Below are 26,631 nucleotides of genomic sequence, written 5' to 3'. Positions count from 1 at the left end.
GCAGAATGCCTAGAACGTAACAGGTACCCAGTAAATGAGGATTTAAAGAACATCAATACAGATGATGATGGCAACATATTAACTGAGCAGATTTATTGATTAGTTAATTCATTTGGGGGGATATAATATTGAACAAAACAGATAAGAACTCTGCTCTAATGGAGACAACAACATTGAATGAGTATACACATGATAACAAACAACAAATTATAATAAGTACTACAAGGGGAATAAGAGGATGGTGGAACACAGTAGTAACTGGGAGAGGCTGATTTAGTCACAAGGGACAAAGACAGTCCTGTAAGATGGTGGTGATGCTGGTGTTTGCAATATGAGCTAGGGCATGAGACTTACAGAGGAATATTTTGAGATCGGAAATGATGTGATATCTCCATGGAAGAGGCAGGAGGTCATTAGGAGTGGAGTCTAATGAATAGAGGATGAGTGATGAAGTTAGAAAAGTGAATGCAAGCTAAATCCCGCAGCGGTCGGGAGGCTGTGGTAAGGAGTTTTTATTTCAGTCTAAAAAAACAACCTACAAGGTCCTTGAGGGTTTCAGATTCTAAAAAGGGACATCCTATGCTATGACAGACCTGTTGACAAGATCATTGTGGGTGAGACTGGGTTACAGTAAGACAAGACTGGAAGGAAGATAGGTTAGGGGACCTGCTCCAGGTAACTGGTGAGAGTAGTTGGATTCAGAGTGAGGTAACTAAGGATGGAGAGAAGGGGGCAGATTTGAAATATATTCTGGAGGTTTAACTATAATGGCTTTAATGTGAGGTATAAGAAAGGGCACAAAACTGGGTTTCGTATGTTGCGATGCCGAAGCTATATTCATTACACCAAACCCTGTGGACTTATTTTGACAGCTTTCATATATATTATATATGTGAATAATAAATATTCCTTTCTATCTAAAGCTAACTTAGTTGTGAGTATTTATTTTCTGGGTAATTTTCTTAATAACTTACAATGTTAACATTTTTCATAATCTTTGGTAAAGTAAAAATAATGCTAACATAATTCCTAAGCTCCCTCAAGAAAGCCTGCAATATTTTCAGCTCAAATTAAGTTTTAAATAATAATAGCTAATACTGTTGAAATGCTTCCTATGTATTAGATCCTAGTTCACACCCAAGTCCCTAGACTATACAGCCCACCCGAACCAGCACAACATACTCATTTCCTGTCACTAAGGTCACTCTAATCCCCACTTCTACACCTTGGGTTCAGTGATCCTGTAAGTCATGATAAAGTGTGTGCCCTGTTTATGTTTTTCTATTCTCCGAGTCACCTCCAGTATGTTTCTTTACCACGGTTTCCCTCTCCTTGAGTTTCCTGGGAATGTCAGGAGTCGGCAAGCTCTCCTTGTGAGGATGGGACCTATGAGACTTGCTACTCTGAGTCTGAGGACTTGAGGGTGCATGTTAATGTGCAGATGACAACAGTGATAACACAGCCACCTGCTGAGTATCTGCTCTTCTCCAGGCAGTGCCCTGTGGCTGCACTGAACATGCTTTATTTCTCTTAGCCCATCTTCATAACAAGTCTGCAGGTTAGGGGCACTGGGCCATTGCACTGACAATGATTTGAGTCCAGTGATGCGTTCATGGCCACTTGTCAGTACCACCCTCAGGTGTAAACTGGGGCAGGATGAAGGAGCAAAGAGAAGCAAGATGGTCGAAGGAGGAGGTGTGGATAGAATGGAAGATGAGAGTCATAATCATACAATTGCTCCTGATTAGGGAGATGCTGATAAGCATGAAGGGTCACTAAAGCCTTCAGCCTAAGTGGAGAAAACCAAGCAGTTTGCCGTGGAGGTGAGAAATGAGAACTAACTAACCTGCTTCTCTCTTCACATAGAAGAGAGTGAAGAGGCGGTGAGGAGAAAAACCGACTCACTGGTATCTTCTTTGGGGCCAGAATTTCATTTACTATTATTTTTTATTATTGTAAGAGTCAAACAAGGAAAACGCTCCTCCCCTCATTCTATCTTCCTGCATATAGCTACATAATTCCCAAGGTATTTCACAAGCTAAATTAACCTTCCAATGGAGAAACACACTATTACTTGCTCAATCCCCTCTTCTATCTGGCTAATCATCCTTTGAGAATCACACGCACATACACACACTCACACACAACCACCCAGCTCATTTAAAATGTCTTCTGTTTTCATGCACTGTAAATGGTGATAACGTGTTATTACTGAGCCTTCGGAAGTTGAATAACTACTTTTTGAATGTCAGTGAGAACATACCAAGGGAAAATTGAATTATGTGATTTAATCACAGGCTGATTATTTTTTTTTGCTGGTCCTGTAAAGAAGCAGTGGATGCAAACTCACAAATATCACATTTATTTTTCTTAGCAGGAGGGAAGCACTGGGCTGTGATTAAAATGGCATCACGTTGCTTCTCACAGACAGTGTGATGGGTCCGAACTGGAAGAATAAAAAATCAACTACATCCATTAACCGCGGTAGAAACCCCATTGTAATTGGGTAGGCGGTTTCCATGGAAGTGTATACAGTATGTTGCTGTTACAGATTCACTGAATTGGTGAAGTTATGCTGCTGGTATCGAGAGATTTTTCACCGAAAGCACTCCTTATAACTCAAAAAGATCTGACACAGGGGCAGCAAGAAAATAAGTTTTACCTCTCCAGCCTCGGCTAACTGAACACAGCATTTCCCTCACATCAGCCTGTTTGAGATTCTGCAAAGTCGTGTAGTATGTACCTGTTAACTTTGAGCCAATATTTCCCAAACTGAGAGGACCACAGAGAATCTTTGTTTTGTTTGCCTTGACTTCTTTCTTTCTTTCTTTCTTTCTTTCTTTCTTTCTTTCTTTCTTTCTTTCTTTCTTTCTTTCTTTCTTTCGACTACCTAAAAATAGAAATACAGTTCCGGAATGTTTGTGAGCAAGAAGGTTGGTCCCTCATCGTTCTGAGATTGTGTAGCTGCTCCACCTTTACTTTTGCCCATTTTGTTCATACTGAACTTGTACCCCAAATCTGTTTCACAAGGGAGATCTACCAAACTATTTCCATTAAAGTTTAGAATATTATGCCATGTCTTACTTGTAGTGCAGTTAAAAATTCATGCATAAAAACAGCTTTTCTGAACCCCCAGAATATGAATAAAATGAGAAAGAAGACTTAAATCTGAACATTGTCTACAAAGTGGTTTTTGTTGTTGTTGTCACCAGAAGTGCTAATTGAAAGATCATGACTTTTTGCACACACTAAAATCCAATATTCAAGAAATCCAAATTCAATTCTGAGAGTAAAAAATCTGAAAATCTGCATTTTTTACATATTTCTTAAACGCTTAATTCATGTCAAATAGTATACAAGATACTAAAGACACAAAAATGACTCAGATACAAGCCCTTCCCTTGCGAAACCAATTTTTCACTTATCTGTGATTACAACTCACCGTATGAATTTCTATGGAAACTGCCTGACCAACGTGTTAAGTGTTAATAGAATTAACAGGAAATTATGGAAGCACGAGACAAGGAAGGGTTACCACATGGGTGCACATCATGTCACATCTAATGATTAAAGAGCAGTGTGTATACATGACACAGTGTCAGCCCGAGAACAAAGCACAAAAGAGACTCTGTGAACCCAAACATTCTCACCCAGGTAGCCAGTGACCTCATGTTGCCTTCAGCATCCCGCTGTGGGATGTTCCATTTAGCCTGTTCCGATGAAAGTGGTATACCTCACCCCAAACACAATCACCCGTAAGAAGTCATTGCAACCCAATAATAAAAAGACAAGTAACCCAATTAAAAATGGTCAAAGAGTTGAAATAGATATTTCTTCAACAAAGATTTACAAATGGCTAGTAAACCCACGAGAGAGACTCAACCTCATCGGCAGCCAAACTCACAGTGGGATACCACCTCTCACTCACTAGATTGGCTAGAATAAAAGAAAGTTAGTTAGTAACAAGTGTTGGTGAGGACACAGAGAAATATAAATACTCATACATTACTCATACCACATAAAATGGTATCATCACTTTAGAAAACTGGTAGGTCCTCCAATGATTAAACACTGTTACCATATGACTGAGCAATTCTACCTCTAGGTATATAGGCAAGAGAAACGAAAACATAGGTTTACACAAAAATTTATGCGCAAATGTTTATAAATGAGTATTGTTAATAGGCATAAGGCAAAGATAATCCTAATGCTTATCACTGAGTGAATAAATAAAACATGGTATATTTATACAATGGAATATTATTTGGCCATAAGAAGGAATAAAATACTACAACAAGGATGAACCTTAACAAGATTATGCTAAGTTAAAGAGAAATAAGTCACAAAAGACAACATATGCTATGATTTTATTCCCATGAAATTCCCAGAATAGGGAAATCTACAGAGACAGAAAGTCCACTGGTGGTTGCTTGGGGCTGTGGGTAAGGCAGGGAAGGAGGGAGAACAGAAAGATATGGGAGCGGTATCTAAAGGGTACAGGGTGGCCCTGGCCGGTTTGGCTCAGTGGTTAGAGCGTCGGCCTGCGGTCCAGAGAGACCAGGTTTGGTTCCCATTGGGGGCGCGTACCTCGGTTGCGGTTTGTCCCCGGCCCTGGTTGGTAGTGCGGGTGGCAGCCACTCGATGTGTCCCTTTCACATCGATGTTTTTCTTTCTCTCTCTCTTCCTCTCTCTCCCTCCCACTCTATCTAAACAAAAAATGGAAAAATATCCTCTGGTGAGGATAAAAAAATAAAGGGCACAGGGTTACTTTCTGAGGTGTGAAAGTGTTCTATAACTGGACGTGTTGGATATGGTTGCACACAACTCTGATTATACTGAAAAATACTAAATCATATACTTTATTGCAAAATTGTATAGTGAATTACAGTGAATGTTATTTCAATAAAGCTGTTTTTCTTTCCCCCAGTGATTCAGGCAACAGAATGATTGCATTTTCAGTACATATTTGTTGAATGAGTGATTAAATGATTCAAACAATGTATAGGTAGAAACTCCAAATGCTTTAACAGAGTCCACCATTTCAAGACACGTTTTCAAGTTGGTGGGTTTTTGTTTGTTTTTTGCCCTTAGGTACACTGCCACCAAGTGGTGGTAGGCGCCTTGCTTATATGGTATAATTTTCAGGTATAAGAATATCAGTTATACTCTGATAATTTCCTGCCCATATATAATATATTGTACTATAGATGAGTCCGTACTTTACTATTAAAAATAGTGAAATGATTATACCTTCATATCTTAAAAAATAAAACAAAAAAATGCTTAAAATGTGTATAAAGAAATGTTATCCATTGTTCTCTAATCTTTGAAAACTAGCATACAACTGACACTAACTCTTGCCAACTGTAACTGAAACACTTCTGTCTGATTTAGTTTGGTCCCATCGGATTCAAGCTCCTTCTGGGATCATGTACACTTCCGGTACTTGAGGGCAACTGTGGCATGAAATGCCCTCTGGACAGCTTTCCACCGCGCTCAGCGGTTTTTCTCCTTTTAAACCACAGATGGTCAATTCACCTTGCTGAGACTGTTAGGGCTAATTAAAAGCAGAGCCTTAGATTGCCTTTTTAATGCTCTGAGTTAGTACACAGCCTTTGCCTTTCCCTCTGGGGCCTGTACTTTCTTCCTTGTCTATCCAAGAAGGAAAAAATTAGATTCATAACCATCTCAAGGATAAATGCAAATCGCCACTCAAATTGTTCTCTCCAATGAAAGAGGATAAAAAGAATAAAGGTCCACATAGTAGGCCTTAAATAAACCTTTGTGTGATGAATAAATAATTCCTACCACTGATCCAACTAGTATTTCTACCGTTGAGTATAATTACCATTGTAAATAACAAATCATTTTATTACTAACAGCCTGAACCATACATATATGACAGAATCTTCCAAACATTATTTTGGATTGAACTTTGCTTACTCTTATGACAGCTATAATCTCAGGTGAGGAATGTAACTACAATAAGAAATCAACACAGTGATAGGAAGAAGCAGCTCACAGACAATTTTGGATTTTTAAAATTTAGTTCTGCCTCATGTTGTGCACTTGTATCCTACATTTGGGATCATATCCCTACGTGAAAAAATTCTTAACTAATTTTAATATGATCCACTTGGCAATTACCTTGTGAAGGATAATCCATAAAAACTTACCTAAGGCACTACTTTTATGAATATGATCATTAAATGTGATGGGTGAGGGGGTCACTGGTAATAAAGGTCAATTACAGATAGACATGAAATTTAAGGACTGCTACTAAGGCAGAAGCAATGATGTTATAAATTCAGGAGAGCTCCATTCAAATGAAGAATTACATTGTAGTAGAAGGATAAATATTACCTTAATTAATATATTTTATGATAACTATTTTCCATTTATAGCTTATAACGAGCCTAAACCCCAACAGGGGTTGTTCCCCAGCAAGTGTATAAAGGAGGCCACTGGATACCTTAATGGAAGGTAGAGGTGCCATTTTCTCTCCAAACAAACAGATGGGTCAACACCCTCCTTGGCCAACTATACATGCTCAGAAGTTAACAACTAATATCACATATGTTTAAGGAAAAAATGAAATAAAACTAAAGCATATACAAAAATAAAAGAATATAAAACCATATCAGTGTTTAATTATCATGTTCCCTGTCATTGCTAGACACATCTGAAAGTTGATGGGGCATGAACATTTACATGCTTGCTGTAGTAAATTGAATTTATCTAAGAATTGATTTAGAAAAGAAAGAAACAAAATTTCCTAATAACTAATGATATATTTACTATTAAACTGGGACAAATTTAAGATGATAGGATCTAAGATGTAAGTAGTACCTGTTACTTCAATGCTACATAAAGCGATGATGATATTCAAGAAAAGCTAAGAGAGTGGAACATTCAATTTTTAATCCCAGAACTACACATCACCTAGAATATAAACAGATAAATGCTTTTTTGTTTCATTGTTATTTTAAGAAGGACATTATTTTTCACACTCCCAGGAATTTAAGATTGCTGGTACTAACAATATATAATAAATATTGCTAATATACTTCTCCACGTAGCTTCTATCTCTATAAAACTGATCAAGAATCTTTTTAACAATATAATGCCTAGAATAAAATACTCTTTCTGTGATTACATTAGTCTGCTGGGTCTGCGGGGCTCAGACGACATAAATTTAACGTTAAAAGTTCTGGAGGCAAGAAGTCTAAGATCATGTCCCCAGCGGGGCTGTTTCTGGTGAGACATCTCCCAGCCACCGAGAGACAGAGTGCGACGATGTCTTCCTCTTCTCGTAAAGACACCATTTCTACCGTGACATGTTATGATGTGTTATAACATGTTATGACATGCTAACCTTAATCTCCTCCTTAAAGGTCCTGTCTTCAGATATAGTCAACTGGTAATTAAGGATTCAACATATGAATTTGGAGGAAAATCATTCAGTCCATAATAGAGTTCTACAAAAAAACCCATGAGTCTCAATGAAGAGCTTATAAAATATTTTGATTGAAAGTTAGATAACTTATGTACAATGTACGTACAAGAGTATTTCTTATATTTAAAACTCAGATGAGCCAGAGAACAAACCTAGAATTTGAGTGGCCAAGATGAACAAGACAGGCGTCTGTTTTTAAATTTCTTACAATCTAGTTGGGGAGAAAGCATGAATTGCGAGCTGTAGAGGCACAAAGAAAAGTAAAAAAATACAAAATTCTTCACAAATTTAGATATCCTCCTTGTGACACAAATCAACCTTTTTGTCTATGGTTCTAAAGATTACTGCCGAGGAAAAATCTGTGCATCACTAGGACATTATTATAGGATTCCTCCATGATTCATGAGAACTATGTGGGGGTCAGTTGTTGCTTTGCACATTTTATAAATAAGGAAAATTGGGTACCAAGTTGAGTGCATGGGGTATTTTAATATTTGGCATTTTATTTTGTTTGTCTCTTTGTGTTTAATCTTAGGAACTATGCTTTAGGCTTCTCAAGAGGGCTGGAAGAGCATCTTATAGTTCTTTATTTCCCGGAGCACCCAACGCTATGTCCTTGCTATTCTGCAATCCTCCTCTCTCAATCTCGTACTCAAGCAGTCACCAGAGCCTATGAAGAAATAATTATTATTCTTTACCATAAAAAAAGAGGATTAAAGACTTGGATAACTGGCCATGATGAAACAGACAGTAAGTCACAACTCCAAAACCTTCCCTATCTTTCCACTGCCTTGAAGACAAAAATCGAACCACATTAGCAACATATTCAAGACTTTTCAGTCCATCACCAAATTCCCTTTGTGCCCACAGTCCTTCATTCACATCAAATTACTGCCCCTTCCCCTTTCCTTGCTTATCTCCGAACCTTTGTCTGATAACTTCCCCTGTCCAGAAGCTCACCCCCTGTCCCTCTGCCCAACCCCCAAATCCTATTCTCTCCTCTTTGTTGAATTCTTTCTGCAGGGCCCCTGGCCTCCCTGCTTCCCAACTATTCTTTGGGTTTCTAGTAATTCCCTACTTGTCTGTTTACCTAACGAGTCTTTAGGCCTAGATCTGTGTCATGTGTGCCTTTCTGTGTCCAAAGAGGACTTGGTAGAACACACAGAGGCATTCAACTGCTGGTTGCTCCTTGACTGCTAATGCCGCAGTTCAGTTGCATATCTGGGACTGGAAACTGTAATTGGCTAATTCTCTATATACTCAGCCATCTTGTTTTTATTATTCAAAAGCATTTTCAAAGTAAAGTGACTTACTAACGTGGAGTTTTCCATCCCACTACATTACAAAATGATAGCTTTTAACATTTTTTAACTTCTCCTATGTATCTTAATCTGCTGTCTTCTTAACTCCCTTTTAAGATAATTTTTCTAAAACTTTCTGAATAGCTTGGTCTATTATGGTTACATTTGCAGGATCAGTACATTATTTAAGGGTTGAGATAATGATATGCCTTCAAGAGACTATGGGAATGGATTTGGAAGATACATTTTCTTAAAAATAGAAAATAAATGTGTGTTGTCTATATAAATGTACATAATATGTATTATTCTAAAGACATTACCATCAGGCTTAAAGAACATACATGTTTAAGGTGGCCATGCTCAGGTTAATGGAGAGAGCCCTCCTGAACACGCACATTCATAAAGGGTGACCCATGGAACACTGTTTCTTAAGCAGTTCCTGCAGGAGTAACACCTCCTCAAAGGACCTCTTTGCAGAGGTGTTTACTTGGGAGAGGTATCAACTCAACCACCACATGGAGCGATGTGTGCCACTCACTGTGGAGGATCCAGGGAACTCTCACACTTGGCTCCAGGTCTTCAATTATGTGCAAAACACAGACCTGTCAGAATGATTTTTGTTCTACAAAATCGGTTTGTGCCAGTTCCAATCAACATTTCCCTAGAAAGTTGATAAGGCAAATAACTGAGAAGATATTTTTTCAGTCAGAACACTGGACATTTTAAAAATAATAACGGACAGGCTACTGTTCTTAGCTCACTGCGGCACCAGTGAGTACAAGCACCTGGACGCTGGCAACAGCATCAGAGAGCCTGGCTCTGTCCCCTTCTCTTCGGGACCTCTCGGCCACCACTGCTTTAGGCTCTGTCAACTCTTCGTATCTTCCCCAATTCCAAGTTACAAGAAATATGAAAAAGATCTTACTCATAAGGCCTTAGAGCAACTGATTGTATAAATCTGTAATGTACTAAAATCCCACTAAAGCCAGACTTCAATCCTTTGGTAGCCTTCCCAGAACGTACTGTGGTGCATGTATTCAGAATATGTCCACTAATACCATGTTGATGGCTATTCTAATAGGTCAGAATTATTAACACACATGGTTATTATTTAGAATACTTCCATAAATGTATTTATATTTCATTTTAGACAAGGTTGTCTCTAGTTCCCTTTTCTAATATTGATTTCTCCAAGAGGTTTGGTTATTATGGAATTTTCAATTTTCATTCTGTAATGTAAATGTTTTGAATAATATTTAATGTATATGAGCTCTGAAACTCTTTGGAAAGACCACAGCATTTTTCTTTATCTTGTTGTATATAAAATAGTATCCTACTTAAAAAGTCTGTTCATGCAAGTTCACATTCACAGCCAGCCTAAATGCAAAAAAGAACCACAAGTTGAAATGAAAAACAAGTCTGATAAAATGCATGATTAAGGCTTATAAGCATAAGCTTGGATCTTCTGTGGGATTTTATCTTATAAATAATTTAAACTATGCTTGAATTCTTAAAAATAAAACTAAACTCAGATAACACTGATAATGAAGTTATTTTCTCATCTTCCACTTAAAAAAGTAATAAATTCTATTTTTCATATAAATTCAGTACTGTAAGATGAATTTAACTTTATATCAGAATAGTCAAAGACTACATCAAAAATTGTATTATATCAATATTCACTTTAAAGCCTGGGTTGAATAGTTAAAACAGTATCATAACAACCTCCTGAATTAAAGTATGCCTTCCACAATAGTTATAAATTTTACTAGGACTATCAGGAAATCTTTAAAATGTATACCCACTTCCAAGAGGATGCCCGTCCCTCCCAAAAGACCCAAGATATAAACACAGCTCCATCTTTTAAAATTAGCACTGCTTCTAATTTACACATTCAACATGTAATTACATTCAGACTTTTGGAAATACGGTTGTCCATTTAGAACAAAAATATAAGTCTAAAGGCAACAAAGCCAGCAGCCATTAAGAAAAAGACTTGGTACCCTATATAAAATAAAATAAAAATAATAAAAACAATGACAACAAAATACACACATGCAGCATACGTAGCATAGTCACTACTCTCTCTATGTAAAGAGCTCCCACAAAACAACAAAATAAAGATGACTATTTCAATAAAAGTATAAAGGTAAAAAAAGATGAATAATCAACTCACAAAAATGCTAATGGACATTAAAATTATAAAAAGGAACCTGAATTTAATAGGAATGTAAATTAGAAAAAGGAGACTTTATTTTATAAAATTGTTAGATAAGCAAATATTGGGGACTGGGAAAGAATGCACGCATGATGACAGGCAAATTCTTGCCCTGCTAGTGAGAGTATATTTGTCTTAGATAGCAATGAAGCATTATATGTTTAAATATGGTGCATTTGTTTGATATATTTGACCTCATGCATTTGCAATTAGAGGTTTGCCTATGATCACTACAAATTCTATCTCATTGCCTAATTGTATTTCCCTATGATTAGTAATACATATAACAAGATAATTTCTATGGTAGCTGTTCTATGTTACCGTACTTTGATGTAACAAATGAAAGAGTTCTTTGGTTCACCAAAAACTTCCATATAAACTAAGAGTAAACAAAATTGTTGTCATTTTAAAGAAAGATGATATTTTAGTTAGAATAGCATTACCTCTAAAACCAAAGAATTAAAGTCCTTTGCCTATTCTTAGTTTAATATTTATGGTTTGATCAAAGAACAAGCAAGTCCATTGCCTTACCCACTGTATGCATTATTACCCTGTCCAAAGATGAAAGCATTTTCTAAATAAACTTTAAATCTAAAAAGCAAAATGGATAGCATAATAATATTATGATATGGGCTAGCAGATATAATCAGTGTACCGAATCTTTCCATTTTTACTGAATAAATTTTAAAGAGCCTATGATTTTTCTTGTACTCTTTAAAAGGTAAAAAAGATTTATTCCAGAGGAAAACTAATCCAAAGACTGGTAGACGATTTTTGGTTGTTACAAGAAAAATCAATTGAAATGCAAATGTTAAGGTATTTTCTCTAAACTACATAATTCAAATGAAACTGGCTAAAAAAAAAATCTGGAGTAGATGATAAAACATGTGTCTGTTTGAGTAGCTACCACACATAAGAATGATTAATTCTCAATGACAGCCAGTGACCCTGCTTTTCTGTGTAATACGAACCAATCCGTGGCCTTTAAATTTCTTTAAATTAGATTCTTTTCATGTAAATTTTCTCTAGATGTATTTGATTTTAATGATTCACTTTCAAGACAACATCTATAGTACTTCCATCTATCTATCTATCTATCTATCTATCTATCTATCTATCTATCTATGTGTTTATTTAGGTCACAAAGCGGGGTGGGGAGTACTGCCATTTTAACAACATGATTTTAGCAACACATCTCTCAGATACCGTCATCTCAAATGACAACTGACTTTTCCATTGAGGCTCATATTTGTCATGCAATTTATCTCATTCATTTCTTCAATCCCAAATAATATATTTTGGAATCTCTCATTTGTTTTTTAACACATTTGTTAAATACTACTTTTTGGTAGGTTTCAGTTGTATTACTGAAATACTTAGACTAACATATAATGAATCTGGAATTTAATCGACGAGCAAGTATCCAAACACTGCATTTAACCCCTATGCAATTAATCAAAGCAGAGCAAGGGTCTGTGTGGAGTATTGAGACTGTAAAGAACACTGGAAGCAATTGGGTGATAAGCATTTAAAGTGTCATGGTGATATATTTTGAAGGATACAATGTAAACTCATTTGGAGCCATTAACTTACCCAAGACTGTGAGTTCTGCAGAGGCACTAATATTCTCATTTTTATATGTGACAACACAGGTGTAAGTTCCACTGTCATCATCTGTCACATTGGAGATAAGCAAGTTGCTTCCACCCAAAAGTGAATACTTTTTGGACCTGTAAAATGTAAGGTACATGAAATTAGAGAATAAATTAACATATGTGTATATCAGCAAGGCACTCAAGGGTTTACATGAACTCCACAGCACCTTAAATTATAAAACTGTAAAGAAACTCTGTATCATAGGGGCTTGATAGTATCACATTGATTGGTCAGAAATCCATTCAAGGTAAACCACTCCCATTGAAAGGCTGTGTGCAGTGACTGAAGAACTGAAGTGGATTAAACTGGAAACTAATGTTAGTACTGAGAAGGAATTTATAGATATTCTGTTTTAAATTTGAAAACTGCAGAGTCCAGAGAAGTTGTTTCCCACAGTCCAGTCAATGTCCTGTGGCCTGCCATCCAACTTAGTAATCTTTGTACAAAGCCACGTTTATCCTGCCTGGCTATGTTCCAGGAACACGTCTTGACATGGTTTAATATTTAATATTCTCAGAAGTATTGTGATACCATACCATTTATTGTTGTTATATAAATAAATATGTAAGGTAAATGAAATTTAGAGATTAACTTATTGTCTATGAACCTATCTCGCCATAGAAAATAAATGTGTTGAGAAGGAGCACACCAAACCTCAAAATCAATGAAATTAATTTCTTAAGTGAAACCCATTTAATCAAAGTGTTTCAGTCTAAGTGTTCCATTCTATCAAGAGTTTACTTTCTAACTGTGCCTTAATATTAGTGTCCAGTAATTCAAAGCCAGCCAAGTTCTTTTCCTGACTTATCTGAAATATTTGTTATAGATAAGATGGTGAAATATAATCGGAGGTAGGAAAAAATCACACAGACCCAATATCTTTGAGTGCTATGTTTTCAATTCAAGAAATTTTGGTTTCTAAAGCAACATTTCATTCTCAACACCACTTAGGATAAGATCCTTCCGAGTATCTTTGCTGAAGACTCTTTGGGCAGGATCACCTCAAGGGCAGCCCTGGCTTTTAATTTCCTTTCAGAATTAATCTCATGGAGTTTGAATGTCCCCCACCCCTTTATCTGGGTGGGTAAATGTCTTTCGTAGACTGTATGCCAAGGAATGTGGGAAAATGTTCAATTATCATCAAAGACCTGAATATTTTTTGGTACCTCTACCAATTAGGAAAAGACGAAGAGTAAAATACACATCACAAACGTCCTACATTTATAATACCTGAGTTGGACGACTTCCTCTCCGCGTAACCAGGTAAAACTCGGGGGAGGATAGCCAGAGACACAGCACTCCAAGACGGCATCTTTCCCTTCGACGGCTACGACGTTGGACGGTCTTTGCAGAAAATACAGCTGCCTGTGCAGTCCTGGATCTGTGGGGGGAAATACACAGGATCACTTCGTTTATGAAGAACATCGCGAAGATACATCATGTAGCTTGGATCAATTTTTTTCCCCTAGCAAGACTCTATGATAGAGAAGGACAGAAAAATGAAAAGATGCCAACAAAACCTATGAAATAAACCCCTAGAAGAGTTTTTCCAGCCCTAGTTTCTAGAAGAATGATATCAGACTATTCTTAGCTGGTGATGACATGGTTTAATATTTAATATTTAATATTATAAGGCAACGGGGAACAGTATGAGACTCCTCACTCGTCTGGGCTACAGGCTTTGTTGCTTTGTCTTTATTAGAGTACAAGACAATATTATTAGTGACTGTTCTAAATGTTAACCCCCCCAAACTTTTTGATATGTTCAGTTTGCCTGCTACTGTTATCTACTCCACTTCCTTCTGCTCTGTTTATTGCTGCAGAGGATTGGGAAATCAGGTAAACAAACATATTAGAATTATGTTAACATACAAGTGCAGAGAATTAGAATATAGGAAGGACTGAGAGTCTGCAGTCTTCAAAGAGGAGGTTACACTAAAATTTGTTTTCTTAATAACAATATGTTTGGCTCTTTCTACACCTTGTGTTTACTTTAAATTTTCAACAACTTTACAAAGACTGAGTTGGTCCCTGGAGCTGAGACTTTGGGTAAATAAAGTGCCCTCCATCCTTCGCTTCACCCAACACACTTTATATAGAGAGATATTATAAGTTTTATAAGTTCCTTATAGATTTTGGATATTAACCCCTTATGAGATGTATCACTGTCAAATATGTTCCCCTGTTCAGTGGCCTGTCCATTCAGCTGATGGTTTCCTTTGCTGTGAAAACCCTTTTTAGTTTGATATAATCCCATTTACCTTTTCTTTTGTTTCCCTTGCCGAAGGATGTATATCAGAAAAAATATTGCTACTAGAAATGTCCAAGATTTTACTGCCTATGTTTTCTTTTAGGATGTTTATAGTTTCCAGTCCAACATTTAAGTCATTTTGAGTGTATTCTTGTACATGGTTGTAAGAAGGAAATGTCAGCTTTTGGCAGAGAGATTTTGTTTCATTTCTCCAAAGATATTTCTCTACTCTAATAAACTGTGATATTGTGGGCATTTTCGTAAAAGGCTCACAGAATTGTTTTTTAATAGGAGATAGTTTGTATATTTCACAGCACTGTGATAGACTAAATATAAGCACAAATTGTTTGAGTCCTCCACTCCAGAATCGATGGTCTAGTTCCTTCCAATTTCAACCTGCCCTGGATCTTGCTTTGACCAAGACTGTGTGAAGTTTCGCTGTATGTGTTCTGGAGCCAAGGCCCCAGAGGCCTTCAAGTCTCTGCCACGTCCCTTTCGGAGACCACTTGTTATTCTAGGCAGCTGGAGGATGAGAAAAAGTGAGGCCCCCTCCAGCCAAAAACCAGCACCTAGTGACAGATGCGTGGCACCTCTGGAACCTTCCCCTCGGCCAATGCACATGAGTGAATCAAAGTGGAACCAGCAGAAAAACGTCTAGGATAAACCCCAGGATTAAAAAAAATATATACTGTTTTAAGTCACTAAATTCTGGAGTGGTCTGTCATGCAGCAATAGATAACTGAAACATAATACATGAAAATGTAAACAAGTCAAACCCATCTCAGTGATTTAAATGCTCAAGTAACCTTTTTCAGATGCTTGTTTGGTTGGTAGTTTCAGTTTTAGTGTTGGTTTCTGTTTTTTTTTTTTTTTTTTTTTTTTTTTTTAATCCTCACCCGAGGACATTTTTCCATTTTTTTTTGTTCAGGTAGAGTGGGAGGGAGAGAGAGGAACAGAGAGAGAGAGAAACATCGATGTGAAGGGACACATCGAGTGGTTGCCACCCGCACAACCGACCAGGGCCGGGGACAAACTGCAACCGAGGTACGTGCCCTTAGCGGGAACCGAACCCGGGTCTCTCAGGACCGCAGGCCGACGCTCTAACCGCTGAGCCAAACCGGCCAGGGCGGTTTCTGTTTTTGTACTATTAGGGTATTTTGGGCTATTCACACAAACATTTTAAAATTTGACATCTGCCTTATTTTTCTCCCTTAAAATGTGATTTTTTTTAAAAATGTAGTGACAAGAAATTATATTTATGTTTAAAACAGATGATAGTGATACAATTGTCAAGGTTATCTTTGTAAAATAGGATTATGGGCAGTTTTTATTTTCATTTTTGGATTTTTGTGTATTTTCTAAAGTTTTATAGGAACATATATTATTTTTAGAGAAAGGAGTTACTGTAAACTCTAGTTTTGCAATGTGGATGGAAATTATACAAGGAGCAAACAATTTTAAAAGTTAATGACTAAAACACAAGGAAAACTATTAAGAGCATACACATGCTTTCCCTCTAGGCTCCAGAGAGCACAGATGGAAAAGCCTTCGGAGCGGCGAACTTAAAACGTTAGGTCACGCCAAACAGAGGAAGACAAATATCATCACATGATCTCACTTATTTATGGACTATAATGAACCAAACAAGCTGCTGAACAAAATTAACCCAGACACATGGAGGTGGGGTGCAGACCGACAAGCCTCAGAGGAGGGAGGGTTGTGGGGGGCAGGAGATAGACCACAGAACTTACATGCATGTGTGCATGACCAATGAACAGAGACAACAAAGCTGGGGATGGGGCGGGGGCGGGGGAGGGGAGGAGGGTATCAATGGGGAAAAATGAGAAACATCTGTAACAAAAACAAATTAATAAGTAAAAAATAAATTAATTTTTAAAAATTAAAAAAAATAAAATAAAACGCTAGGTCATGACTTTTGTTGACTAAACTGACTTTAATGGAACTATGATAAAATTAGTAATTACTCATAAAAAAATCATTTTCGTTCTCTATATAGGTGGTAACTATTCAGATCCAAATGGAGCTATTCAGCTAAGGGAACATCACAAATTTTCCCAGTGGATTAATAAACATGATTTATTCACAGGAACTGGCATCAGACTAGCAGCTTGCAATGTTCCATCCACTGGGTAACAGATACAAATGCTTATATTCTTTTTATTCTTTGAACTGTACATATGTTTTATATACTCTGATGTATGTGAACTCTACTTTAAAATAAAAATGGGAGGAAAGAACAAGGGTAGACACTAGAAAACATATCTATAGCTTTAAAATCAAACCAGGCAAAATAATGATTTAATGTCAAATTTTAATGTTAAAAACGCCAAAGCAAACCTTTTCAATACGACACTCATGGGCAGGGGTGCACACAAATCACACAGCCGATTTTTCTAAGCTGATTGCAGGCAGTTGTGATCTGCTTGGACTAAAATCCAAGTTCAGCTGTTTCCTGTTGGGCCACATGTCAGCCTGACTCCCTGACCTTGTTTCATTGTCTCCTTGGCAAGCAAGGGGGTAGCCTGGGAGCCCAGGGTCACAGTCAGGACAGTGACGCACAGGTTGCATTCAGATGGCGAAGCGCCGGGGGCCAACAGGCTGCCTTTGCTGGTGTTTTTCTTCTTTCTTTTTAACTTTTTTAATGGAACATTTGGCCTTTAGCTCAACCTGTTATCTGAGTTAGAAAGGACTGAACTATAATCATTAGGAAAATGAACAATGATGTAAACAGATCTCAAATTGTTTGATCTTAGGAACCAAGTCACTCTAAAAATTTATTGAGAACCCCAAGTGGCTTTTGTTTATGTAGGTTATACCTACAAATATTTACCATATCAAAGATTTAAAAATGAGAATTTTTAAAACATTTATATATTTATTAACTATTTATTTACACCTCACAAAAAATAAGATTTCAAAACGAGACAAAAACACAAAAACTTGCCCTGGCCAGGTAGGTGGCTCCGTTGGTTGGAGCATCAGCCTGAATACCAAAAAGTGTGGGTTCAATTCCCAGTCAGGGCACATACCTAGTTTGCAGGTTTGATCCCCAGTCAGAGCACGTATGGGAGGCAACCAACTGATGTTTCTCTCTCATATTGATTTTTCTCTTTCTCTCCCTTCCTCTCTCTCTAAAATCAATAATGAAAAACAAACAAACAAACAAACAACCTTCTGTTTTCTAAAACAAAAATATTAGTGAGAAGAGTGGTAGTACTTTATACAGGATGAGTTTATAGGTTTATAATTAGTGGTGAGTATGCAAAACACAGAGTTTATTCTTGTGTTATTATCTATTAATTATTGTATTATTTTTCCATACAAACAACTTTAAACCTACTTTGCCCCACCCTGTATTTTTGGTAAATTTTTAAATGAGCAGTTTCATAGAAGATAACTAAATTATAGTGTTACTTCGTGTACTTTGTTCCAATATGTCGATTTGGTTGAATTACATGAAAATAACTGAGGCACATTTTAATGGTGTTCTCAGATAATTGTAGACTTTATCCTTTAACTCTAAACCAAAACTCAATAAATAATTTATTGAAAGTTCACTGTTATGTGGAATCTGACACCACGTCAATAAACATTTTATGCTATGTAAAACTCCATTTGTCTATCTTGCATTTTGAACACATCTTTTCCCCACGTGTGGTTTTGTCACATCCATCAATGGCAATTTGGAACGGTATACTGAATTAGTCAGATCTTCCAAATGTTGACACATTTCACGCTACGCTATTAAAAATCTCATTTGTCACTATCACCACCAGTCCCATCAAGCTCCCAGCGGTGGATACAAGTTTTCCAAATTTCTAATTTAGCCTAAAAGCTTGAATCCATCCTTGGCAGCAAATACTGTTTTCCTTGAACTCACTGGCCCACTTTCATTTTTGAGAAAATGTCTACCTAGGACCCTAGTCTGAATAGCTACAGTTTTTCTGTCGACTGTCCTTTCAAGTGAAAAAGGTGCTCCATGGGGGAACAAGGTAGCTAATTTAGCTTGAAACTCAAATGTTCACAGAGGTGTTTATCCCTCAAAAACCACTGTACCTTCATATCCTTCATGGGTATCTTCCATTTTGACACGCAGACTTTTAAAAAGATGTGTATTTAAGGGTTGATATTTCATATCATTAACAATCTTTGCTGCTTTATCAAAGATATTTTTAAGTCGACACAGTGAGACCTTGAGAATAGGTTTCACCTCCCAGATCTCCTGAAATCATTTCAAGAACCGCCGTGGGCCACACGGCAGCGTCAGAACCGAGGGAGACAGTCTCCACGGTAGCTCTTCTTCCGAGATGGTCAAAAAGCCCCTTTCCTTTCAACATGGAACTGGTTTGGCATCTTTCAAGTAGAATTTGATAAATTAAATAACTTCCTCCTCCTCTTCTTCCTCATCCTCATTCTCATCAAAATCTTCAACATCATTTTTTTTTTCTTTCATTTAAGAAGGGAGGCAATACAAAAGTTAAATATTTCCAGTCACTCTCTTTGAGCAATAGATCTTTAAAAGTTAGGACACATCTTAGGTCATATTATCTGACACATTTACCTACATTTCATATATTCAGAAATACAAAGTCACCGCCTTCAGGGCCTATGTCCTAAGAGGTATGGGGAGGACACACTAGTGAAGTGGAGAGATTATTGTCTGTTTAAGGGCATTTTTCTCCCTGAAAAAGAAGTTTCCATTGGACATGACACACTGGCCAAATTATCTCAGTCTGTGAGGCCAGCTAGAACCTATATGTGACTCTCTGCCCTCATCGGTTTTCCCAAATGCCTCGGGGTCACATATTTTGTCTCCCCTCCTAATAGAGGACCAGGATGACTATAAATGATGCAAGCTGGGATATGGTTTAGAGAAAATAGTAACTCTCTTTATAATATTCTAGGACATCGGGTGTGACTGGGACTATCCTGGGCACCCGGAATGCGTGCACACCCTGGGATGACGACGGCTTTCTTTCAATGGGGCCACGTTTCTAAACTACAGTTTAGGAGCATCAATGCTAAGCTTACATGGCTGAATCTGAAGAATAACTGAGGCATAGAGAAATTTAATTATGGACTCTTGACATCTGTGTCAGCAAGAAAAAAATACTGGTTTTCACAGTTTGATGACTGTCTTCCTTAAAATAACCAGTATTTGCTTTTCCTTTTTATGCTTTCTGAATGCAACCCCCCCTTTTTTTCTCCAGTTGGAAATGAAAGGGCACTACAAGCTACCACTGGGTATTCTCTTTGATGTCTTCCCAGGCATAGGAGCTACAAACTAACTTAACTTCACAGACCTGGTCTCCCCTGCTGGCTCCTTAGCATCCCCCATCCAGGTCTATTTTAGGAAATTCAACAGGTCCATGTGTCTTCAAACACCAGCAGGTACGATGCATGCCCACTTAGGTGTTGCATATTTTACAAATTGAAGGCAAGACCCTCCAAGAGCAAAAAGATGTTTACTTGTTTGACTGCGACACCCTCGTTACTGCGGTGCTCTGAACAGTGGTCTCTGAGGCATGCCTGCAATATGTGCTCTCGGGGAAACATCCCAAGAAACCCCTTCCAATTCTGTTCAGAGTGTCTTTTATTAAAACCAGCCCAATCCAGGCTGATGACGGCAATCGGCATTTATTTACTAAAAAGTAGAAGCCTTGGCATGGCCGAAAGCCAGGGGCGTTGAACAGAGGCTGGGAAGAGAAGCCATTCAGTCCTCAGGAGCAATTATTCATCGCTCCAGGGTTCTCTTATTTCCCTTTCTCTTTTACACCAATTCAGAACTAAAAATGGCATTACTTCTCTGCAAATATCCCTACATCTGTCCATATTTCCTCTTTCTTTCTCCAACCATGCACACACATTGCTATGTGTAGCTCAAGTGTGCCGGAAGAAAGGAGGGTGTCTATTCTCATCACTGGCGTGTGGCCCTACCCCTGTCTCACAGGCAGATCGGAGCCTGTCAGGAGGAGGTCCGAAGGAAATGATTTTTTCATTTATGGAATTTTTTCCCCCTATATTTTACAGCTGACAGTAGAATCCCAGAAAACAAATGTTGCTATTGTGATGTGTCAAAATTAATTTAGAGAACCCAGAAATCTTCATATTTTATACAAATGTGTAAAATGACATTTAACACTTTCTAGAAAAGCAGTGTGTTTTTTATTCTAATTCCCATTTTTTTAATAAAGAACCAGAAAGTATTTGGAATATTTCTTAAGTGGTCATTGTTGAATCAATAAAGATGTGTCCATAACTCATGAAAAAATGTTTGTTTTTTGTTCCAGGAATAAATTGGTGTAGAAAAGACGAAAGGAGGATGGTCCCCAAGTTCTGTCGTTAATCTTTGTGACCTCTGCTTCACCAGTTATAGGTTTGGCTTCCACAAACTTGCAGAGAATGTCCCTTCGTGTACAGGTCAGGGCAGACCGCCTGCCCCTTCGGTCATCCACTCAGGGCTGCGAAATGTCATAATCCTAGTAAATGTGGAGCTGACCATGTGCCAAGTTCAATAGACTCTTGGGAAAAGCAGGTTCTCTCCTTTTAGAAACCTTCATCCCCCCATGTGGAGGACGATGACAGGTATATTGTTTTTGCTTGTGACCTTATGTGAAATAGCAACCTATCAGAGAATGGGAGATAGGAGGAGATCGTAAAATCAATATCTAACATTAGTCAAGGTAAAGGATGAAATAGAAAACCTAGTGATTTGGTGAAGGAGAGATCACTAGAGACATAAGAATTATAGACATGCAAAATTTAAAAAATTTAAAATTTTTTTTTTCTTTATTGATTTTTAGAGAAAGTGGAAGGGAGAGAGAGAGAGAGAGAGATGGAAACATTGATGAGAGAGAATATCGATTGGTTGCCTCCTGCATGCCCCCCCCACTGGGGATCAGGCCCACTACCTAGGCATGTGCCCTGACCAGGAATCGAACTGGCAACCTCTTGGTGCATGGGTTGACCCTCAACCACCGACCCACACTGGCTGGGCAAAACCAAAATTTTAATGTACCTGTTGAGTTAGTAATCATTCTTAGTGATGACCCAAATAATGAAACTATTTTTTAAACTAAAAAACATAATTTTCTCTTTAAATAATATTATTTTGAAATGGTTTTTGTTAAAATTTATTTCAATAAAAATAAATATTAAATAGAAATTTTATTTGAAATACACTTTAGTCCAATTTATTTCATTAAAAGCCAATGACTCTAATTCTACAGATATTTAGTTCAGGTCTATCCAGGGCCCAGAGTCATGTACTTGTAGTTAAATGAATGAACAATAGACTGAATTACAAGTTGATCCATTCAATGAGACCATTAAGAAAACTGAAGCAAGAGTTCTAACATATGGGCCAGTTATTTTATTCAACCCAGTGTCCAAAGCAAATGTATATGTCAGCAACTGAAAGTACTACTTGGCACTCAGGAGTGATGAGAACTGAATAAAGGGAACTCGACAATCACCATGGCCACTTCAACCCCTCATATATTCTCTACCACATATAATAAGATATTTTAAAGCATCTCAACTCTTAGTGTATTGTTATCAATATTTCAAAAAAAATCTTTACATTTTAATAATAAATTAAGGTGCTAAAAATGTACAATTCCTCATAAGCAAAAATTCAACTTCTGTCTTAAAACATTAATCAAAAAATTAAGTTAGGTACCAATTTTCCTATCATTGATTGAAACAATTATTCATTTAATCTGAAAAATATGAAGTTTCGAGAAAATCTCTTTTAAAAATTTGCTATTTATTTTGATCACAATACACCACTACCCCACTCCCAATCTCAGTGGGAAGTGCCACTCCCCAGCTTTTACTGAGCCTGAAGCTCAGGGACCACAGACCTACCCTTCATATCTCTCCACCCATCTGCAGTTCTGAATCCCTTGTACTAACACTTTAGTAGCAGCCTTTGATCAAGTCTTGGAAGGATTAATGCCACATTCTACTTTATCTTCCTTTCTCCCATTTATCTTCCTTCCTTGTAACTTGTCTCCCTCCAACCTTTGCGGTGCCCTGTGATCCAGTGAAACAGAATGTGTGCAGTTACTCTGAAAAGTTTTTTTTTTTCTCTTTCCTCTACACTTTGCTTATAAATGCTCTTTTTTTTCCCTCCTGGTGTGTACTTTTCTTTGCCTGGCTATTACTTGTTCAAGGTTGGTGCCCACGTGGTTTTTCCTCCTGCACCATAATGGCGTTCTGTGCTTACTTCTTCGACAGCACAGATCACATGCTGCTTTGTCTGTGTCCCTCACTGGACCGCAGCTGTTTCAGGGCACAGTCTTCCAACTCTGTCTCCCTAACAACCAGCATGATGGCAGGTATATGAGATTTATTTTAAAGTTTGATGAATAAAGTACTTATTTAGTGAATAAACTAAAACGGCTTGTGAAAGACAGCATTCCTAAATTGCTATTTGAGTTTTAATATCTGCATTTAATAGATCTCAATTATTGGGTAATATTAAACATCTGTTATATAAAAGTTGTAACTTAAAATGTAGTTCCCATAACCTTGAATAAGTACAATAACATATATATTATTTAGAAGTAGATAACTGTCTATACACACATACACACAAATTTGAATACTCTCTATATGAACCGTGGGAAAAACAAGTGTTGGACAAAGTTGCAGAACTTCTAATTAGCATTTATGTGTCAAACAAAGGCAATAAGGGTAACTTCCTCACTCAACTAAATGACCATGGAAAAATACATATTTTTAAAGAGTGGTAATGATTCAGGTTCCACTTTGATGCTTCTAAACCATGTTAATAATATGATAGGTTTCTGTTTTAATGGATTTCATCATACTGGATTAAATAAGTGTTAGTATAGAGAATGGGCAATATATATATATGTAATGTATTACTCCTTAAATTGGTACTCCCTGAAATTGGAAGGTGGAAATTGACTCAGAAAGAATAACCATGATTTTTAAAATGGGAGAACCATAAATGGCAACTAACAGAAGCTGGGCTGAACCATTTATTCATCCACCCATCCATCCATCCATCCATCCATCCATCCATCCATCCTTCCATTCATCCATCCTCTCACTCATTTTTGTATTGTTGTGGATCTGTGAATTTGACCTCTAAACCAACTTGCAGACTTAAGAGTAAGTGGTACAAACATGTTCCTTCAGCAACCCCTTTATGTGATCAATACCAAATGAAAAAAAGCTTAATCAAGCATGACAAGGACATATGTGTGGATATGAATGTGGGTGTGGGTGTGTTTATTACCTCAGCTCATAAATCCTTTTTCAATTTTATATAATTCAAATAGAACTTGGAGAAAAGTTCTCATTAAATGTAATGAATTCAATTTTTTTTCAGTTTCCATTCTGGTGAGAAAAACCTAGACACCTCCAAAGTATACCAACATAATCTTGATTTAGCCAAACTAACAATATGAAATTTGGCTTTAAATACATCTCCATGGATTACAAAGCAAATACGTTTTTACAAGGTGAACATAGAAAGGTAAATGGTGATTTGATGATAATGTCTGTGTGTTTCAAAACTTTCCATTTCAGATTTAATATTTAATTAGCCCAACTTTATCCCTTAATACCTCTAGAAATACCTCTCAGTCATATTGAGAAAGTCAAACATAGTCTTGCCAATTTTCTAGGTAGTGTACCTAAAGTTTCCCATGTGACAGACTTAGCAGATGCATTATTTAGGATATGTGAATATAAATATTTAAAATGTTCGTGCATTGAATGGATGCCTACATAAAGGCATGTATGTTTTTGGAATAAATGCTAAGTTTGCATCTTCCTCTTCCTCTGGGATGGAAGGTAACAGTGTTGCTGATGGTCATTTGCACGTTTAAGTCAGTATCTCTGTGACTAATGGAAGAAGGAATACACAGAAGAATCAGAAGAGGCGTTGGACCTGTCCTTATTAAAGTACCTGGACGCTTCCCATCAAATTGCCCACGTGCTTTTGGAGTGACGTAGGCACGTGACCCTGGCTGAGGGTTTGTGGTCACCACACTGGGCAGGGGCAGCGCCAGCAGCAATGCTTTGACAGGGAGCCCTCGCGGTTTCTCATCATGTGCCTTTTTGGTGATTCTCAAAAGTAAGTCTAAGTAAACCTCACGAGTGAGACTAAAGGAGAAAGCAGATATTAAATAGTAGCGATTGTTGGAAGAGACAAGATCCCAGAGAACATCCAACCCAATCTCTGATTATTTCAGAGAGAAAACTAAGCCCAGGATCTTAGATGTTTACCAGACAAGAGAAAGAGAGATGGGGAGAAACCATTTTCCTTATCATAACATTAATCACTCTTCATTGTAATTATGTATATGTCCACGTTCACCCAGAACTCTAATAACCAGGCTCTGTCAGTCTTAGTCATTATATAGCCCTAGTACTTAGCACAGTGCTACTCAAAAATGAGTGGATGAAAGGATGAGTAAATCAATGTTTAATATTAACCTTGGGAAGGTTCTTAGCCTCCCTAAGCATCACTATCATCTTTAGAAAATGTTAGTAGAGGAAAATTAATACATAAACAAAGCTTAGCAACAGGCTCCGCGCAAAGAGTCGCTCATACATTAATGGAATGAGTACATGCCTGCATGAATAAAGCCAAAGACAAGGAGAATATCTGTTTCTCTGGAAACTTCAGCCACGAGCCATGAACACAAGAAAAGCTTTTGGCACACCCCCATCTAATGGCCCAGAGACAACGGGAAAGAAAAAAATATAAAACAAACCCCCAATGAACAATAAGGAACTTGAACACAAACACTTTGTTAAAGGAAAAAATGATTGTTTAAACTACTTTAGAAAATATGACCTCAGAAGGAATCAAGGGCACTGCACTACCTGATAAAACTCGGACCTCGGCTTCATTCCCCGCTCGCGAGCTGGCTGGGTTCCGGGCCGAGCACCGGTAGACCCCGGTGTCCCCAGGCTGCAGTCTGCTGATCTGCAAGGCGCCAGAGGGCAAGACCACCACTCGGGGGTCGCCCAGGATGGGAGTCAGGTCTTGCTGGTTTTTCTGCCAGTGTATCGTTGGCATAGGCTCCCCGATGACTTCACACTTGAGTAACACTGTGTCTCCCATGAAGGCCGTGACAGATTCTGTCTGGGAGAGAAACCTCAGTGGTCCTACGGGAAAAACAGAGAAGGAGCAATGAACCTTTCAGAGGAGATATGACAGTCATCGATGAAAATAGTCATACTTGTATCCTTTATAGAAAATTGTATTTTACCAGATGTGCTCCCATGTTTCTTCTTTTTTCTTTTTATCCTCACCCGAGGACATTTTTTGTACAGATAGAGTGGGAGGGAGAGAGAGGAAGAGAGAGAGAGAGAGAAACATCGACGTGAAAGGGACACATCGAGTGGCTGCCACCCGCACGACCAACCAGGGCCGGGGACCAACTACATCCGAAGTACATGCCCTTAGCGGGAACCGAACCCAGGTCTCTCCGGACCGTAGGCCGAGGCTCTAACCGCTGAGCCAAACCGGCCAGGGCTGCTCCCATGTTTCATCTTGTTTGCTCTTTTCATTTTACCCCAGTCTGTGTCTGGCGCATCCGTAGTTCCTGTGGCTAAAATGCGATAATGACGGTGCCATTAATCTCTACAAGTTCACTGTTTTGTTATTGTTGGTTAATAAAACAGCCTTGTAAAATAAACAGAGCAGACAGTATCATCCTAATTGTACACATTAGGAAAT

At 37.7% G+C, this 26,631-nt stretch overlaps 1 protein-coding gene across 2 annotated transcripts in view; it reads right to left on the bottom strand.

Annotated features, from left to right (window-relative positions):
* DCC (DCC netrin 1 receptor) overlaps positions 1-26,631 on the bottom strand; it is a 1,071,808-nt gene that overhangs the window by 526,687 nt on the left and 518,490 nt on the right. For both annotated transcript variants that reach the window (XM_036244835.1, XM_036244836.1), the window contains 3 exons: positions 25,773-26,057; positions 13,862-14,012; positions 12,569-12,705 (listed from right to left, as the gene is read on the bottom strand). In XM_036244835.1, coding sequence (XP_036100728.1) covers positions 12,569-12,705; positions 13,862-14,012; positions 25,773-26,057 — 573 coding nt within the window. The remainder of the gene's footprint in view (positions 1-12,568; positions 12,706-13,861; positions 14,013-25,772; positions 26,058-26,631) is intronic.

The sequence above is a fragment of the Molossus molossus genome, unplaced genomic scaffold (genome assembly GCF_014108415.1).
Source record: "Molossus molossus isolate mMolMol1 unplaced genomic scaffold, mMolMol1.p scaffold_m16_p_6, whole genome shotgun sequence".
Taxonomy (NCBI): Eukaryota; Metazoa; Chordata; class Mammalia; order Chiroptera; family Molossidae; genus Molossus; species Molossus molossus.
Note: the sequence above shows the minus strand (reverse complement) of the source record. Positions and strands in the feature narration are given on the sequence as shown.